The sequence below is a fragment of the Strigops habroptila genome, chromosome 8 (assembly GCF_004027225.2).
Source record: "Strigops habroptila isolate Jane chromosome 8, bStrHab1.2.pri, whole genome shotgun sequence".
NCBI lineage: Eukaryota > Metazoa > Chordata > Aves > Psittaciformes > Psittacidae > Strigops > Strigops habroptila.
Window position 1 is genome coordinate 9,781,101 of NC_044284.2, and position 19,859 is coordinate 9,800,959.

Here is a 19,859-nt window from a genome sequence, read left to right on the forward strand (position 1 = left end):
AGCTTTTAGGTAACCGCACCAGCAGCAGTATTTCCTTTAAACTTACTTGAGAGAGTGAGGCCACAGACAAAGAACTGGAACACATTCTGATGTTGGATAATCAAAAATTGCAGCTCTGGCAGTCTATGGACAAAGCAAACATTATTTCCCCCCACATTAGGGTATTATTCCAGGCTGTCTCTCAGACACTGCAATAAACACTTTATCTAAACTGGGTTTGCTACAGATGCCCAGGTACTATTGTACCAGCTGGCTGTGAACTCACCAGCCTGCCCATAATCAGTGGATAAATACTGTCTGTAGCATCATTCAAGATGCACAGTGGTCACCCAACTACCCCCATATATCCATCGTGTGCACTGCATGGGCACTGCCAGACTTGGTCAGATGAAAAGTTCTCAAATATGCATTTTCATGTCATAAAACAAAAGGATTTCATAGTATGCTGACAAGGGAGGTTAAGTCCGTAGGACAGCAGTCAGCTGAAGTCTAAATACAACATTCCCTCATTAGCCAACACGCTATTGGCCACAAAGGTGTTATTTTGACTCTGGCCTACATCTAAAGAGCACATGAGTAATACTCACAAAGTACTGGTTAGCTGAGCCATTCTGTGCTACTCCAGCCCAGCATGTTACTGACCTGCTGCTTGAGAAGGGCTTCGCAAATGACGGGTGCATTGTGAAAGCCATGAGATCTCTTCACTCCCTTGGTACCTGCAGTCTCCAGGTGCCCGGAAACAAATCTAGATGAGAAAAATCAGAGCCTCTTCTCCCACTATCCCTGAAAGCTAGCAGCAATAAAAGGCAAGAGTGGGGACACAGATCTGGCAGAGGCTCATAGACCTGAGCAGTGAGAGTGCAAAGGATCCTATGGGACCTGCTAGCATTCCTCAAAGGGGACGTGTTCTGAGAGTGCTCTGGAAAGCAGGTATTTTTCTCCACCAATAGAGCAAACAAACATATTTTCCTTGGAGCCATTCCACACGTGCACACACACAAACACAGCACACAACAAACAAGCACAGTCTGGTTCATAAAGCAGGATTTTGTCCAGAGGCATGGGTAAAGCTTTCCTCACTCCATCTGCTCTGACGTGTCGCCCTTGGAACCCATTCATTTCTGGTCACTCCGCTTGTCTACTCAGTGCATAATGCCTCCTTTCAAATCACACCATAGCCACAGAATAGTCTCTCTCTCATCAGAACTGGGGCTGTGTCCTTCAAACACCTGCTGAAAATCTGTCTGTGTTGGAAAGCTTTCCAGCTTCAGCACTCTCTGGGCTTGGTCAGGTCCTCTGACACCAAAGACACTCAAATTGCCTTTGCAATTTGCTGGAAGTGGGGCAATGTCACTTGTTTGTCACACTGCCTCACATGCCAATAATACTGTGTAATAACAGCAGCTATGCTTGCAAGACATTGGGTTGCCAGTGATAAGAGCAGTTGCTGCGTGGATCATAGCACTTGTGTTCAAAAGACCAACAAGTATTTCCCCTCCTGACTACAAATTGGGAGCTCCCTCTGCAGCCCTGTCCTGATCCTGCAGTTCTGATACAGGCAAAATGCCATTTCTGCCACTTGTCCGGTCCCCAAACATGGCAGGGTCCCAAACCACAGCCTTGTGTCCTACTATCACTGCCCAGGGAGAGGGAGCGGCTGGAGCACAAGTTTTCTTACATGAGAAACCAGCTTCTCAGTGCAGTGTAAGCAAAAGGGCAAATAAGGAAGAACGTACAGCATGGGAAGTAAGGAGAAGGCTAAGTAAGACAGAAGTCCCTGGGGGGCAATTCAGCAAGGCAATCCCAAATCCACCGCAGAAGTGAGCAAGGAATATCCCGAGAACAAGGCATCCCTTGGCCTTGCTGAAATGAAGACAGCAAGCCCTGAAATCCAGAGTTGCCAGCAAGTCCCACACTGACTGCAAGAAGCATCACACCTACCGAAGCACTCTTCTGAAGAAGGTAATTGCAGCCATAGGGCAGTCAGCCCAGTGTCCTCTCTAGCACTTTCTCCACAACTTACTGAATTTGGCTCACATAAAATCACTGCCATCTGTTCCCACATAGGCCCTATATTGCCCCTAATCAAGCCTATCAGAGACCTCAAGGCGAGAGGCCCTATACAAAGGTCATGCTTGTTTTGAGCACGTGATGCTTAAGATAGCAGCCAAAGGGGAAGGCAAGAAGGGAGAACAGGCAACAGAAAACAAAACTAAACACATATTCGGTTTTACTATGTTTAATAGACTTTGCAATCTACAGATGCCACAAGCCAACGCCAAAATAAGAGTGCAGGAGGAGTAGAAAAAACCTTTTGCTGAAAGATGAGAAGTGACAGTGCAAAGAAGTATCAGCAAAAGTGGTTTTCAGAGGGTTGATGACGGAAAGGCTTGAGCCTCAGCACTCTGAGGGAAAGGCTTGCTTCAAAGTGAACATTACAAAGATTATCTCTTCGCATTCTTGGTGGGTCCCATATTCAAAGAGGCAGGAGAACAAGGGTGAGCCATCTGGCCCAACCCCCATGTACTGCAGATCCGAATAGGCACACAGGCCCTTGAAGAGGATGCTTGGTTTTGTCCAGTGTGCTGGATTTAAAGGGCTTTTGTTGAGGTAAACTCCCAAATCTCTTCGACCCTTTGGGTCTGTAGGATGAGCGTAGAGCAACCAACTATCTTGGCATATGGCACCAGGCGGAGGTGGGAAGGCAGTTACACTTCCGTGACAGCCATAGGGAGGTTCTACCAGCATTTCAACCCGCTGGCCTCCCTCAAAGTCCACCCCATGGTTGTAGCTGACAGCCTGGATTCTGGCTCCCCTGCTGCTCCTTGCATTGCAGTAGAGGACCTTCCTGCCACAGGTATGCACCTCTGCGACCTGGCACTCCACTGCGCTCTCCTCCCCGACAAAGTTCCCCATCTTCCACGTTGTCCCATGATCAGAGCTGATGAAGCAGAAGGCATGAGGGGTGGGGTGTTGTTTAGGATGCAAGATACGATAGGCATAGGCAGGAATCACAAGGCTCCGGGCCTTGTTGAGCAATTGTAATCCATGACCTGGCCCCACTGCAAAAGTGGCCCAGTTATTGTACTCAGCGCTAATGGTACTGTTGGTGACATCCTGGGCAGCACTCCAGGTCTGCCCTTGGTCCATGCTAGTGACATAGCAGAGACGTACCAGGTTGATCTTTGTCCTGAGCTGATGCTGCTCAGAGATCTTTCCTGGGACAGCTATGAAGAACAGGATCAGTTTCCTTGAGACCTCATCATAAACAGGACAAGGGTTCATAGATCGGTGGTCTTTCAGCTGCGCACTGACAACGGTCTCCATGCTACTCCACTGCCAGGGCCCGTGTGAAGGGAGACAAGAATGAAACACACCATTACAAACAGATCCATGTTTCAGTGTAAAGATGCCTGGATCAAAGTTACAGAAAAGCATGAGAAGAACAGAAGAGAAGCAAGTTAGTGGATAGAGCAAGAAATGTCTGAAATGGCATTGCCAGACATAAGTGAAAATCATCTGGATGACACAATGCACGTGCACCTCACCAAACAGGTGGGGTTTGTCCTTTTTCATTATTACTGAGAAGCTGAAAGCTCTGTATCTCAATGCAGCTCGTGTCTGATACACAAACATGCCCACTGGTCAAAGTGTTACAGACACTGTGCTGTCAGTGTTTCTTAGGAAGTCAGCTATATAACTGAGCCTTTTGCAAGTATCCTGGATGCTGACAAATTCCTATTCCTCCGTTTGTGTAAATGAGCATCCCAGCCCACACTGAGGCACCGCACTAGAGCTGACTGCATGGCTTTCCACACTCTGGTGTGGAAACTTGGACCTTGAGTTGTCCAACACAGAAAATAGGTCGCAGAGCAGGTGTAACAACCCTCCAAGCCCTGCCTGTCTTTAAACGAATGGCACACAACACAATCACATTTCTAACACACACATTGTGATTAGAACATTATCCCTACATAGTGTTATTGGCTTAGTAAAAGAAACATTATTTTCCAGTAAGCTTATACTAATTGGCTTTTCTGACTTGCTCATTACCCTTTTTCCTCGTGTCTTATCTTTGTCTATTCAGCCAGTATTAACTTTTGGGGAATATTTATTATTTCCATGTTAAGAAATTCTAGCATGTGAACACAAATTAACTGAGTTTCAAACCAACTGAGCCCTACCTAACTGAATTACAGGGGGTTACACAAGATGTTACCTGAATGGTGACACTGCAGGTGCGCTCAGAAGCTGCTTCTGCTAGGCAGATCCCAGCTCTTTAGAGAGTCTATAGTCTGTGACAACCAGTCACCAACAAATGATTGGAATAGAAAAATATAATGACTTTTTTTTTTCCTCAAGACATTAATGCGTTTGCAAATGTAAAAAATTATTATAAATAGAGTATCCACCACCCCCAGTCACCCAGGAAGATAACTGTTAATAATAACTGGTAGATTAATAAGGTAGCCAATTTGCTGGCACAGACAAACCAGACACTTTTGCGTGGGGAGATTAACTGTTCTCAACTGGTTTTTAAACCAGAAATTAGTCCTAAGAAGATGAATTAAATGAAAAAATTACTAATTCACTCCTCCCCATTCTTGTGGCATTCCCCATTTCTGCCTCTCTTCCATGTCTTTGCTGTTGCAACAGGACTTTTGTCCCATCTCTCCATCTGCTTCCCCAGCTCTGCAGTGGTGCGTCAAATCCCAGCAGTTATAATCACACAGAATCACAGACTGGTTTGGGCTGGAAGGGACCTTGAAGATCATCAGGTCCTACCCCCCCTGCCACAGGCAGGGACACCTTCCACTAGAGCAGGTTGCTCCAAGCCCCTGTGTCCAACCTGGCCTTGAACACTGCCAGCGATGGGGCAGCCACAGCTTCTCTGGGCACCCTGTGCCAGCGCCTCAGCACCCTCACAGGGAGGAACTTCTTCCTTACATCTAATCTGAATAATGATCCATGCAATACTTACAGGCAGATTTCTCTGCTGTAACTGGGGAAAAGCAAAAGCTGCCCTCTCCTACAGCGAGAGGGCAAGCATTCAACTAACTCATGTGGGGACAAGTGAGAGTACAGGTGAGTAACCTCCCCCCTTTCCTCCCCACACTGGTACCTGCACGTGGTGCGTGGCTGGGTCATACGTGCCCCTGCGCATTGCTATTAGCTTGGCATGTTCATCCACCACATCCTCCCGTTCCTCAGCGAACGCCAGGATGATGCTGAACCGTGGCAGGTAGAGCAGGGCTGGAATTCGATAGCTCCAGGTACCATTCCGGAACAACGTCTCTGGCTTCAAGACAGGAAATGAAGCCATTGTGCTAAGGGGAAGAAGAGAAAATGTATTGCATTTGACTGACCCTTAACCCAGCAAAATGGGACAGATTTCATTGCTTTTTGCCTTCCCTGCTCAGTGGGACCTGTCCTGCATTGGAACAGAATTTCTGCTGCTTTCAGCTTTGTCTTTTTCTTGTGCTTTTCCAAAGAGAACCCACATGTTGCATACTAGCTGGCAGCACAGACCAGTCTTACCCCAGGAACAGCCTGGTTGATCTTACTGGAGTGATGCAAGTACGCTAAAAACAGTCAATGAAAAGCTGCCTATGGTTTGTTTTTTCTTTTTCATTAAATCCACAGGCTGGGATTTTTGTGGATTTGCTTTGCAATTCAGAAAACTGTTGATAATAAAACATTATAGTATTTTCCCTCAGAAGACCATTACTGCCTTTGTTGATGGTGTTTCCAAAACCCAGTACAGAACTTCTGCTTTGCCAAGTAGGAGCTTAAAAGCCCATCTAAATGACACACTAAGGCAATCCCTGGCCTCAGCTGTGCCTCTATTTGAGGATAGTGAGCACTAAGCATGAAAAAACAAAGAGAACATCTTTTTCCCCATAAGATTAAAGAATGGTCTGAATGGTGTCCCATTCCTTGTCATCTCTACGGTGAATTAAAAGCAACATTAGGGAGGAAGACAAACATGAGGAAGCATTTAGGGAAGCTACCTCTACCTAAGTGGTCTGTCCTGTACCCCCACATGGCCTCTCTTCCTCAGACCCACTTAGCCCTCTGTCCTCTTGCACCAAGCCTCTCCTACCCTGGTAGAAGCCCACTGGCTCGGGGGAATTACGTCTGAGCAGCAGGGGGGTAAAGATCTCTGACACGATATAGCAGAAGCTGAAGGCCTGAATATCCTCTGCTCAGCAGGGAAGGGGGGGGGAAGAAAAAAAAATATTAGATCTCTGACGCATTGAGTGGGTAGGATGGCAGGGAGAAGATGACAATACACTATGAGTAAGAAATTCAAATGCCTCCTACCTCAGCCGAGGCAAGACTTGCTGCGCTCTTTGTTGAGGATTCTCGTATTTACCTAAATCTTGGAAAGCACCATAGTGGCTATTGGCCAGGTATCAGATCCTTATATTTTTGAAGGCTGTCTTGATATTCGAGAACCAGACAGAGGCAACCTGACAACTGCTTATGCAGCTGCAGAGTGCACGTACCTACCTGGAGAACAGTTTGCGCTATTCCATCTTAGGAGAGAAAAGATTATATTAGCCAGCATAACTAACACAGACTTGGTTAACAATTTGTTTGGTGGTTTTGTGTGTGTTTGGGGTTTTATTTGTACAGCTGATTACTGAGTTAGGACAGCACAGATAAGCTGAGTTAATCCTCCTCAGACAGGACCATCACATTATGCTCTCTCCAGATCCATAGCTAGGCAGCGAGTATTCAAACATTCCTTGCCTTCGCCTTCCAGATGCTATAAATATCAGTGAGATTTTTCAACTCACAGCACTGATCAAGAGGATTTGAACTGCACTGTCTTAGCTAAAGGCAGCTGTACGGGAGACAAAGGAGATGTAGGAAAAGCCACAGGAGACAGAAATCTATCTCCGAAGAGTGGCTGTTTCCTCCTCACTGTTGCTGATGATATGGCAGTCTGAGAAAAGGCAGCAGCACCACTTCTATACAGAAACGTTACCAGAATTTGATCGCAGCTATCCATGCAGCAACATGAAGAAAATAGGAAGACCCTCCTAGAGCAAATAACTGCGCTGTTCACTACTTACCAGCATGGATCTGGCTATTTATACAGACCACAATCATGGCTGTGTTCTCATGGCTCCTGAAACAGAAATGCAGTAGAGTGCTTCCAGACTATTTAAAGGGAGATTATTTAAAGGGAGATTAGTCAGCCTGCCTAGTGCAGCACAGGTTCCCTAGCATTCCTGCTCATGATGCCATTCCGATAGTGCAATCCTGCTTCAGGGCAGGGCAAGGGGAGAGGAAAAGAAAGGCAAAAACCGAAACCAAAACCAAGGGGAGAGTGGAGATCTAGGCTGCCACACAAAGTCCCCAGTGCAAAGCCAAGAGATCAGTGCCACAGGAGGCTGTGCTGCAGCCTGCTGCACCTGAGCGCATCCCATACAAGTCTGTCACCTGTGGACATCTCTGCCCATGCTCTTAGCCCCTCTGTGAGATGCTCAGTGGGGGTGTCGCAAAGCCTCTCTTCCTCATATTGCCAAATGGGGTTTGAAGGAAGGTGGGATGTTAAAAGGCTGGGAATAACTGCCATAGAAATAAGCCCGAGAGTCCTGGACACAGCACCTGCAACTGTAATTGGGGAAAATACTAGAACCAAGTGACTCTTCCATCTATTCAGAGACTGAACGGGGGGATATGTGTTCAGTATGTGTGTATACACATCCTGTGTGTATAAACACACACATTTGTATATATACGCCCTACACACAATGTGGGTATTATGTCTGTATGCATATATATATACGTGCACACTAGGTATCCGTCTGCAGAGAAACACTTCCACACTTTTTAAAACACCCTTAAAGTCAGTATACAGCTTCTACCTTCTCCTTGTGGATCCTCCAGCAGAAATTGAGTCACGACAGTTTGAGTTTCACACAGAATAAAAAAATGCAGAATTTTTGAATCAGCTTAAAGTTCTTAATATACTTATTAAAAAAAAAAATTAGTGCTGCTTTAGTTACTTCTCCAGCCAACTGAAAGGAATCTATTTTTCTCTTGACCTCTACCCATTTTCAAAGGCAAAACCACTAGCTACACCCTCCTGAATAAAAGAGAAGTAAGATTAGCAAATCATCGACAGGACAGCCACACAAAGAGTGTTCGAAAGCTCATACTCTAGCAGGAATTCCTATCACACACACCAGTCCCTCTGAGGTTTAACTGCCAAGGGATGCATGTGTTCATGATGCTACTTTGCTCCTAAACCCTACTGAAACAGCACTGGGTGGCCTGCAAGGCAGAAGAAGGTAGTAGTGTTGCAGCCAGCAATATCTTTTGAAAGACCAAGAGGTATAACTGGAAAAACCCACAAACTTCTGAGAACACAAAGGCCTGAAATACAAGCAGGAGACAACAATTGCTCAGACCAGTCTCAGTTCAATCACCTTGGAGAGAAAAGTTAGCTGTGCTTTTGTGTGAGGTAAAGGGGTGAGAAAAGGGAAGCAGAGTTGATGTGGTAACTTTTTCCTTGGAGAGAAAGAGGTAGCTGGTAAGCTCTGTCCAGAGATGCTAGTGAGGGAAAGGGAAATTTATCATGTAGCCACTGAGCCAGTGTTTCCTTCCCCATTATGGTATTTACTGGAGTTTTACGTTTATTTGCCAGGCTTGTCCCTGTGAAGTGTCCTGTTCAGAGAGACTGACCTCTACCTGCAGTTCCTCTCCAAGGCACCAGGGAAGCTGCTGCACTGAGATCCAGAACCTCACCTCCAGGCAGAACTGGGCGGACACAAGGAAAGACAGGCACGGTGGAAACACATAAGAGAAGGAGGGAGTTAAACTGGAGGAAACCATTACTCATAGTTTGCAAGTTATACAGCTGTAACGATTTCCAAAGCAGAGACTGTCTCCAGCACACCAGAAGAGTCAAAAGCAATAACAGTTGTCAACAAATGAATCTATGATGGATGTGATGCCTGGAAGGAGCCCAAGCTGCATAAGGGATAGGTGCTGGCAGACACCAGGAGAAGGTACTTGTTCCTTCCACTTCTGTCCTTCAAGGAAGCTCACATGGACTTGTCTAAGGAGCAGGATAAGCCCTTGCATGTTTATTTGCCCTCTCCAAAAAAAGTGACTAAGAAGGATAACGTTCCCCCTGGCCTCAGCCCTTAACATGGTCAGATCCAAGCTGAAATGACAGTATGTCTTTAAAAACAAACAAACAAGCCCAGCAGAAATGGGTAATATGCTGAACTCTATCCCTTGGTCCCCATCAGAGTGCTCTGTGCAGGAGGCAGCTTGTTCCTGAAGGAATTCAGATAGATCCCAAAAGTACAAAACAACCCATTCAGGGAGCTTTTGGAGGGCAAAACCAAACAAAAGGCCCAAGAGAGTCAAGTGCAAAACCCAATTAAAATCCTGCTTTTCAAGGCAAGCACAGGAATCCAGGACCAGTCATTCTCTACTCAACATCAGACCTGGACTTACAGTGCTTTCCAAACTTATAAAAGTCAACTAACTGCTATGCTGAAATACATTTCTTGTTTCACTGAAAGAAGACGTTTTCATTGGGATATTGCATGGAGGGGGGGGGGAAGAGTCAGGAGTAGCCACATTCCAGTTGTACAAAGCTAAGAAATAGCAGACCCAATTTTCTTCTAGAATATTTAGAATCACAGAATCATAAAACAGTTAGGTTTGGAAAAGACCTTAAGATCATCTAGTTCCAATCCCCCTGCCATGGGTAGGGACCTGCTACACAGCATATTCCTGTGTGCAAGCCTTTCCTCCTAGCCAAACAGCATGACTGTGCCTGTTTCTGCCAAAGCCCAGCATCACAGCACTTCATTTGCAACTTTCTTATGCCCACAGACCAGATCCTAAACTAAATCTAGGCTATGGGATTTCTTAACAAGCCAGACAGCACATGTATTTAGTCCAATAAATCACCCTCAGTATAAAGTCTGAAAGAAGAGTTACTAGTAAGACCTGTCAAACAATAAACCTTAAACAAATTAAAACATTCAGAATTCAAAACTGAAAACGCACAAAACTGGAATTACTTTAATCCATCAGCCAATTGGATTAAACTTTTTAACCACAGTAGAAACAGAAAGTGTTCCTTGTGGTAAAAACTTTGTACCACACTTACAAGGGGATTTTCAGCCTCCCCATTACACTCTTTCCTAATCAATCGAGTTCTGCTTTTAACTGTGGCTCAGCCTGGCACTAGCTCCTGTACCTTTAAGTGCAAACTTTCTTAGCACTAGAGAGGAATTACATGAAGCGGCAGTATTTATGTTAGCACATGTTTGGTGGAGGAATACACAAACTGTGCTCCTACTTGAACCTACAAGATGTTGTATTTACCTTTCCAGTTCCTAGCACTGTCCACTGTTATGAAAAAGTTGTTGGTTTCTTTCTTAAAGGAAAAAAAAAAAAAAAGAAATACCTCTTTGTGTCTCCTGGAAGCCACGTCAAAGGGAAAGAACCCAACCCAAACAACAAACCCCAAAAGCACTCCTCCTGGATTAGATAAAAGGGAGGCTCACCGCACTCTTCCCAACTAGTCTCCAACCTGCAAAATAATTTATATTGGCAGCAATGTCAGCTGCCTTGGATCCCCAGGAAAAGCTAGCAGCTGGCATGTATACACAAGCACACATTTAAATAGCAAACCTGTTTTGCATATAAGGGGAGGTTCCATGTGAGCTGGACAAGCACTAGGGAAAGACTTAAATTATCATAGTAATTAAACAGCATACTTGTACCTGCATGGATCGACTGCACTATGGAACTGCTGTTGTTTCTAATGGTTACACAGTTCAGCATGCTGTCTTATTTCTTAGTCTTCTTGTCCCCTTGTGCTGAGGAGGGGAGAGTTCCTCTGGTCCCAGCATGCAGGCTCCCAGTGCTTCCGCTCAGAGTGCTCCTGAGCTCTGGTAAAGTTTGCCACAAGAACCCAGAAAATAGCTATAACCAGCAGGTGACGGCGCTGTGATAATCTGATATACTCCTCTTCTGGCTCCAGGCACCTCCAATCCATCAGCGTGCTGGTTTTGGATGAAGAAATGGGCTAACACAGGAGTCCCCATGCAGTGGTACAGGAATAACGTGCTGGTGCAGGCAGACAGAGCTCCCAGCAGCATCTGTGTAGGTGTTGCCAGGGCCAAGCTACCCCAGCAGCTGCCGTCAGCAAGCTAATGGGGAGAGTCAAGCAGAACAACAGAGGGGAGAGTAGGAGCCTGGGGTCCCAGCTGAGGAAGAAGAGCATGGCATCTCCCAGATGGCATCACCCCTTCTCCCAGCTGTGCCCTAGCTTAGAGGCAGCACGTGCAGTGTTGGGGGTAGCCAAGCAAATGATTTCAGGACTACCTTGTACTAATGATCTAATGTGCTGCTGCTGCTGACAGACATGACCTTTCCTATCCCATTTCTTGCTGTTTCTTTTGCTTTCCCCTCTCCCCAGCTGTGTTTCCCCCGCTGCCATTAATGCTTCTTGTCTTCGAAGTGATCTGAAAAAATGAAAACAACAATCCTGCAAACAGAACTTGCTAGTGATGAAAAAGGAGGAAGAAAAGTCTCCTCATTTGACGGCAGTTTTAGTCCATCTGTGCAAGCCGAACAGGGAGTTGCAAAAGTGTGGATTTACAGCCAATCAACCAAATGAATGTGATGCTTCTGTATTACTAATTACTATCTTCCCTCTCTCTTGAGCAACCCTGTATCCCTTCTTGTGCCAGCACTGATGCTTGTCTCACCTTGGCAAGCCATCAGAGGACATCAGCCTGGCAGAAATTAGTCCAGAAAAAAAAGTGGAAGTTTTCTGCTGGGTCATTGTCCTGGACTGCATCAGCAGCAAACAAGCAGCATGATCTGGAGCAGGAGCATGAAGCTGTTGACAGGAAGAGCAGACTCACCTCTGTGACTGGCAGCTAGCCATTAGATCAAATTAGCTGTACCATAAACCCAACAACCCCATGTTTATGAACCCTGCCTAACTAGGCTAGTGTTGCCTTAACTGAGACACACAGGAGAAGCCTGAGGGCATTTGTAGCTCACTGCTTCACCTCGAATCAAACAATAGTCAATGTGAGGAAAAGTCCCTTCAGAGACAATGACATTGATATCCACCAGATAGTAACTTTCAACAGTGACTCCTGGAGAAAATCCAGAGTCAAGTAGAATAGAAGCAATTAAGGAAGGAAGAGATGTACTAAGAGGCTGCTAAGGCGCAGTCTGCCAGAAAGCCAGACATGAACGATTGCTTTGTGGATTTCTTCACCTTTTTTCAGCTCCCAGGCTGACAGCATTGTTACTCAGGTGCTGTTCTGAGTCACACTTCTGCAGTCAGACAACCCATAAATGCTCGTTTGTTTAACAAAAATCACATTGCCCAGCTGCACCTTAAAACTGGTTGTCCATCTCTTCTTAGAGTGGGAATTCTCAGATGTGGCTTGCTGTGGTGGCAATGGTTCCCTGCTCTACACTGCTAGTGTGCACATGGCAGAGCGGCCATGCCTCTGGTCACTTCTCATCTCCCCTTACCACCTTTTCCTCCCCAACCAAGGCTCCCACCTTCCCCTGCAGCCAGCTGAGGTGCACTGCCTTTGGCCTGCTCCCCAGGGCAGGAATCAAGACATGGCTGTGCAGAAGGTAACAGCCTACAATGTCTAAAACTACTCCCACAATGAAGAACGCACTGCTTAGTCATGTTGTGAGGTTAACCCGGGTGAACCCCAATGCCTGTGCAGGACAACCACACAGTCAACACACGGGCACCTTGTAGTACTTCCCCTGCATGGCCACTGCCAAGCACTGCCAGCATCCAGGTCTCCAGCACTGCTCTTCAGACACACCACAGACTTCTATCAGCAAAAAGCGTCCTTCCTATAAAAGAAAAAGTGCTTTTTTCCAAACAACATGCTGTGTGCTGCAACTACATGACAAAACTATTCCTTGGTAACTATCAAAAATGGATGTGTCTCAGTGCAGACCTGCTAGGCTTGATCCTCCTTCTTTGCTTTTGGTGTAAATCAAAATCAATGTCACCAGTGAAGTTTAAAGTGGGTATAGGTCTGAGGAGAATCAAGCTCTTCACTTCTATTGTTCCACGCTTACTTCATTGCCCTTAGATCTGATTGTTGTAATGAAAACGTTTTAAAAAAGGTTAAAAAATGCAAATGGGCTGTGTGGGTGCATTAATAAGAGGATATAAAAATAATGCAGAAGATAATATAACGACAGAATACTGAACAATGGAGCATTTTCATTTTGAGGACCATGTTCAATTTCGGGTGCCACCTCTTAAGAAAGATACAGCAATAGCTGCAAACGAAGGCTAAGAAAAAGGATTCAGAGGCTGTTTATGAGCATATGTGAAAAGAAGCCACTAGGAAAGCAAGAGAGGTTACATTTAATGAGTGATAGCTAGTCCATTAAAAATAATCAGTGCAAAACGCTCAAACCTGAATCCATTGATTCCTGACGCTATTAGAAAGGCAAACCCAGCTCGGGTAATTCAGTATTTGTGTTGCGCTGTACAGTGTAGCAGCTGCTGTCAGGCAGCTGTAGTTAAAATCAAGAGGTCCTCTGTGGAGTCAGGCCATATGAGAGAGCAATGACGCAGTTCTGCAAATTTTCAGGTAGAACACCATGGGCTGTTTTTCAGACATTAGGAATTCTGTGATGGAATATGGTACAATATGTGCAGAGCACAAATCCTATAGACCTGGGGTCTGACTGGAAGTCTGCTCTGTCAGGGGAAAAGAACCAAAACAAAACAAGAAAAAGCCAGAATAACAATAATAATGCATATGGTAATGGCAGAGCTCTTTGGGAAAGAGGGTTCATTGGACAAGGAAACATCCCCTGTTTTCTTTTAATTCCAATTCTAGTTAAGGAATTTAAATCACATTTAAAACCAGCACTGTATCCTTACCAGCTGTAAGAGAAACAGGTGTGAGGAGCAGGTACTCTTTGCATTCGTACCATTTCATACTCTGTTTATTCCAGTGAAGTTATTTCTCATTTTCCTCATGAGGAGTAAGCACAGAATGGTGCTGCCAGTGTTCCTTTCCCAGTAAGTAATAGCCTTTTACAGATTATTTCCTCTCCTTATGGAAAGAATTGGGCAAAATCAAAAAAATACTCCCTCAACCCAAAGGGCAACAACATCACCCCACAGTGGACCCGTAAGAACTACTGACACTCCATGGTGAGTCGTGGGTTTGTCACAGGGAAGCTTCCTTACTCTGAGAGAGACAACATCCAGTAAACAGCCTGCCTATGACACACATTACACCATTTTTCCATTTACTTTGCCCATTTGGAACAGAAAAACAATAAATACACTTTATTTTTGTAACTAAACGAATGGCATAACCTATGGGAAGCAAAGGAAGAGAGGTGGTGAGATTTACATACAAAAAGGGGATTGTAGAAGCAGGATTTATTTAGCACTCAAAATAGCAACACTGGGAAGGAGTCACTGGAGCAATTTAGTAACTGAAAAATGCAATAAACCTGGAGTCCTTTGCTTCATGTACTCTGCCAGTGCTGGGAAGCTCAGATAAGCAGGTCTGAAGCACAAGGTTAGCGAGATTCACCCCGGGGTGAAACTTGCAACAGAGGGGAAGCCAAATTCCAGTGTATCTCTCATTCCCATGTCCTGCTAGCTCACAGGCCATGAGTGCACAGGTCTGATGGTGGCTTTGATTAATCATTATAGGATTAATTGTTGACAGCCCTCTACACCCATCCCAAGCCCCCAGCTGATATAAAGGGACATCGGCACACGATGACTAACCTCAGATTAACCAAGGGTTTACTCAAGGAACGTTTGGCCTTCCACGGAGTAGGCTGGAGGCTGGGCATGCAGCTGCATTTTAAAAGGAGTAAGGTAATGTCGTGACTAATTAAAATATTTTGAGATGAACAAGGCACTTGGTAAGTTCAGTGAACTTCAGAAAGACAAAAAAAAAAATCAAAGGAAAGACTACCGTCAAATTCAGCAGTGATGCTGTTTGTAAGAGTCATTCAAACTGCAGGCTTAAAAATACCAAGTGAGTTATCCAAGGATGAGGGAAAACTTCTCTCCTAAGTATAGCACTGCACAGGTACCTACAAGAATTACAGGCTTATTTCTCTTCCGTTGAAGCACTAGTCCCTAAGCTGCCCACAGAAGAGGGACATTCAAAAAGGAGCACGCAAGCCCAGTGGAGAGAACAGCAAATTTAAGCACAAGCTGAGTAAGAAATCATATATTTCAAGGGAGGAAATTGTAACAGGCATTTGGATGAACAGATCCAAAAAGCCTTAAAATAAACCCAGGCTTGCTCTGCTATATCCACCCCAGTGTCCAGGTATGTGAACACATATGAAATTTAAAAATGGCAACCTAAAAATAGTCACAAACATTTAGGTCTTTTCATCTCAAGTGGCTGTAAATAATGTAAAGGAAGAGCAGTTTCTCAGCCAGTGGGCCTTAAAAGCATAAGCAAATACCATTTACTGCTTTAACTTTTTGAGTTTGCAGATTTGGACCGGAGCTTCACCCAGTTGTTAAAGATTTATACAGGAGGTTTAACAATGCCCTGTCATCAAGCCTGTGGCACCAACAGTGCAAAGGACATTCAGGGCATATTTGTACTAACTTATCTGAGTAAAGGGAAAGCTGTTCCTTTAAATTATGTTTGCTGTGACTGTGGAAACTGAACAAACAAAGTCTGAGGGAAACTTCACTCTTAAGCAGAACTGTGACAGAAGGTACAAGGACTGAAGGACAGGGATCTTCTTTCTGAAGGACATACCCACCTCTGGATTCACAACTGAATTGCAAATCTCTAACAGCTTGGGGAATTTAGTCCAGACTTGTTGGACATACCTCATCCCGATGACAAATGAGAGACTGGTTCAGCCCCAGACTGTCAGGTGAGTAAAATCCTATTCTGGGGGGATGCTGGAAGAGGAGCGGTCTGAGGAAGAAACCTCAGGCCACAAAGGGACGAATTCAGTGCCCAAGAAAGAACTGACTTTGCTCTACAAGTGAAGTCACACTGAAGGAGCCCTGTGCAACCCGGACAGAGCACAGCCGTGACACTGTTGAAATACTGGCTGACAGAGATGAGAGACACCATTGGCACAGCTTGACACACATAAAAACCACCGCAGGGAGGAAGCCTAGCCAGAGAGGAGACCCAGAGTGCACAGAACAGGCATTAATGTGACCAACTGAACAGCAAACATCCCCTAAACCAACCAACCAACCTGTGTGTCTTTTTCCAGATGCAGGACAAGCTGATTTTTCCTGGCAAATGGGATCTTGCTTTAAAAAAATACATAAATAAAGACAGGAAATAGGAAAAACAGCCTGTTTTCCTCCTAACACCAGGCTGACCGTTCCCCTTAGCTGATCTTTCCTTTCACTCTCAGGAGACCAATTGCTGTGTATCCAGTGTAGCTGTGAACTCTGCCCCAGCAATTCTGTGTATTTTTAAATGCACAAAGTAAACAGGGACTAAAATTCCCTAAGAACAAGCTAGCTCTTGGGAGATGAGACTATCGGTGGATCCAACCATTAATAGTGGAGCTGCCACTTCCAGATCTAGTTGAAAGTAGGAAATTGCACTGGGAAATATAATAGGAAAAAAATAATAGGGAAAAAAAAATGGGCAAATGTTTCACTGAACCTGCAAAAAGGACTAATTGGCTGAGATTAATTTTAAGAGATGGACAGAAACTTTATTCAGGTCTGATTTTCCCCAGACTCAAATTGGAAGTGATAAATCAAATCTACTTTAAGACCAACTGTCAGTACAGGAGTATGTGTGAACCACCAGAGTAATTGCCAGATAAGAAGAGCCCAAAGACAAAGAACCCATTGTCCCACACTGCTATAATTTGGAGAGGACATTTGCAAGACAATGCGAAATGCTTTAACTATATAATTACTGTCATCTGTCCCTGAGTATGTGACCAGTGCCTGGGGTTTTCACTCCAATTCTCCTTTTGGAAGTAGCTTGTTTTATGATTTTCGTAGGCAATTATCCTCCTATCCCTGGAGGCAATATTTCATGTTTCCAAACAGCACCCTATGCAAGCAGCCCCATGAGATCTAAAGTAAGAAAACCTGACAATACTCAGTAAAACCTAGACGAGACTACAAACTTCATCTCCTCCCTGCCTTGCTTCCTAGCCAAAATCATCTTTGAAACAGATGTCTATGAAAAAGACATCCCAACAGGTTTAGCAGGTTACTCAATCTTCAAAACTTGGACTTGGCTGTTCCAAAAGGGAGCAACTCCTGAAACAAGGACCCCTTCTTATGGGGGAAAGAGCAACAGAGACACTGAGGAACTAGAAATCTAGGCAATAGGCCACATGGGCTTGGAAATGTAGGAAATATCAAATGAAAAAAAAAAAAAACCCAAAAAAGAGACACCATCCAAACTGGTTCATTTTTCCTTTAATTACAGTACTGTCCAGAGCTCTTTTGAACCCATCAGGCTATCTCATGTCATGCTTTTGTACTTACACTGAGTTCCTGCTCAAGTAACTCCGAAGAAAAAAAAAAGACTATGGAAGAAATACAGTATTCATAAACTATAGTATACCCCTCCCAGTCTAGAGTTGGGGAACTAAGACCCAGGAAAAGCTCAAGATTGCCCAGTGACCTGCACTAGAGCTGAGAAATGACATCTGCTCTCACAGGACCTGATTCAGTGCCGCAGCTGTGAGATCTACTACCCTTCCTCTTCCTGTGCTTAAAAACTGCGGATGAAGAGGAGGGTAACAACTGCTGTTAGAAGGAAAGGTGGAACGGGAAAGGTTTGCCAACCTTTTACAGCACTTGGGCAAAGTGAGCTACAGAGTTAAGGTTGAGGAGATCATGTCATGACTTACTGCGGATGCACGTACAGCCAGAGAGCACTGCACGTGTTGCTGTTCTTCTACAGTGCAATGCTGTACCAGGTGAACTAGAGGCAGGTAGGAGTGGCTTCTGGGTGGGATTACCTAAACCCTGAGCCCCAGTGCTAGGACACAAGAGACTGCTCTACACTGGGAGTTGCAGTCCTGCAAGCCTCCCTTCTTGCCAGGGTCCGCTCCTGGGGCTAAAAAGAGGCCTTCTGCAGGGGAAGTTAGCATGACTGATGCTGTTTGCTGTACAGTTTCCAGAGTTGTCTATCAAGTACTTTTCCTGAGTTACTAAAGACACATGCAATCAGAGTAAGAGGCTATAAGAATAGTATCAGCTTATGTCAGGTTTGAAATTAGCTGAAATTAGCTTGATGCAGTTGACAAGGATAGCCTGGCACAGCAACACTCCAAGCCTGCCTGACATTTCAAACCAGTAGAAACCAGTTTAACAGGATTCTGATGTCTTACTGACTTCTGGCTCCCTTGCAGCTACAAATTTGCAAGCAGATTCACCAAACAGGCACTCCTTGGACCCTCCACCCAGTAACCACTGAGGGAGGAAAAACTGAAGAGCTCTACTATTCCTTGATCAACAAAATCAGCCACCTTCTCTCCCTGCTTCTGTATGAAAGCTTTCAAATAAAACCCCCTTTGAGTTCTTACCTCTCTGCAGTTCCAATAACCACCCAAGCTCATTTCTTCCATAACAAGTGTCTCATAGGCAACCAGCAAAACTAGAAATAGAAGTGGATATCGTTATATTTTTCACCCAACAGCAGCACAGCTGGCGTCTGCCCTAGGGGCACTGTGCCTGTCTGCTTACTAACCAGTCTATTTTGAAGTGCTTCAACCAGGACACCTGATAACCTCCTCTTTTAAGCATCCTGGCACTACTAAACCTCTCTGCTTTCAGCAAGGTGTTATGCCCAGGATGTTATTTCTCATACTGTATTCTTGACTAAACTATTTCATCACAAACTAAACTTTCTATACCAGAATCCTTTAATTTTTTACATGTGAGCTTTATGTTGCATATTCTTTCCATGGCTAGAAGGCTTCACATGGTCCATACGGAAGAGAACAAACAAAAAGGAACAAGGACTCACAACTCCCATGTGCAACCCTGTAAAAAACAGGAGATATCACCAGGCAGACTGCATGTTCTATGCTTTGAGGCTATGTCCTGTGATTTGCACCTAGCCCTAAGCTGATAGTTGTGTACTCCCTCCTGGCTTAGGCAATGCAGTGATTTGGCTTTTAATTATTCATTTACCTTCCAAAGAAAAGCCTGGAAAACCTCATGAGTTTTAGACCACAGCTACTTAGCAACAATTTCACTAGTAATCTTCTAAACAGAAATAAGGAATGGGATGGCATCAGGGACAACGTTTCATAATCAGCAGGAAAAAGGAGAAGGAGCTTCCTCTAGAGGCAGGAGTTCTTGCTAGTATAGAGAAATATGTCAGTGATGTCAGAGCAACAGGATGAGCTTTATATGTTTTCCTTCTCAGGACTGTCTCAAGCAAGGATGTACTTTCGCCATTGCATGTGCACTAATTTAAGGGAAGGAATAAAAATAAAGTCAGGTTTGTGTTTAATTAGTTTTAAGAGCTTCTAATGAAAACCAGAAGGGCTTGTAGATTTGCATTTTAAAAATGAGGTTGACTCCCCCTACAGAGCTGGAGAGTATGTGTGTTTATATATGCATATATATGTGTACCTACACACATATATAGAATAGCTCCAGAGGGGGAATTCTTTACCATCTTAGCTATAGCCCATAGCTATATCTGCTACACGAGACCCAGGGGATGAGGCATGGAATGCAACGGGATAGGGCTGGACCACTCCGAGATGCGTGGATCGAGCAGAGATAACAATTATTAGTGGCATACAAGAAAGCACATATTTCTAATAATTATTTTTGAATTGTAAATAATTAGCAA

At 44.7% G+C, this 19,859-nt stretch overlaps 2 protein-coding genes across 4 annotated transcripts in view; one reads left to right on the forward strand and one right to left on the reverse strand.

Moving 5' to 3' along the window:
- Positions 1-2,223: 2,223 nt before the first annotated feature.
- NEU2 (neuraminidase 2) overlaps positions 2,224-19,859 on the reverse strand; it is a 41,351-nt gene continuing 23,715 nt past the window's right edge. For all 3 annotated transcript variants that reach the window (XM_030495992.1, XM_030495991.1, XM_030495990.1), the window contains 2 exons: positions 5,123-5,327; positions 2,224-3,336 (listed from right to left, as the gene is read on the reverse strand). In XM_030495992.1, the coding sequence (XP_030351852.1) occupies positions 2,398-3,336; positions 5,123-5,327 (1,144 nt within the window). In that variant the 3' untranslated portion in view covers positions 2,224-2,397. The remainder of the gene's footprint in view (positions 3,337-5,122; positions 5,328-19,859) is intronic.
- NGEF (neuronal guanine nucleotide exchange factor) overlaps positions 15,748-19,859 on the forward strand; it is a 51,105-nt gene continuing 46,993 nt past the window's right edge. Inside the window, exon 1 of the mRNA XM_030495959.1 lies at positions 15,748-15,927. The gene's annotated coding sequence lies outside the window, so the exon portion shown is untranslated. The remainder of the gene's footprint in view (positions 15,928-19,859) is intronic.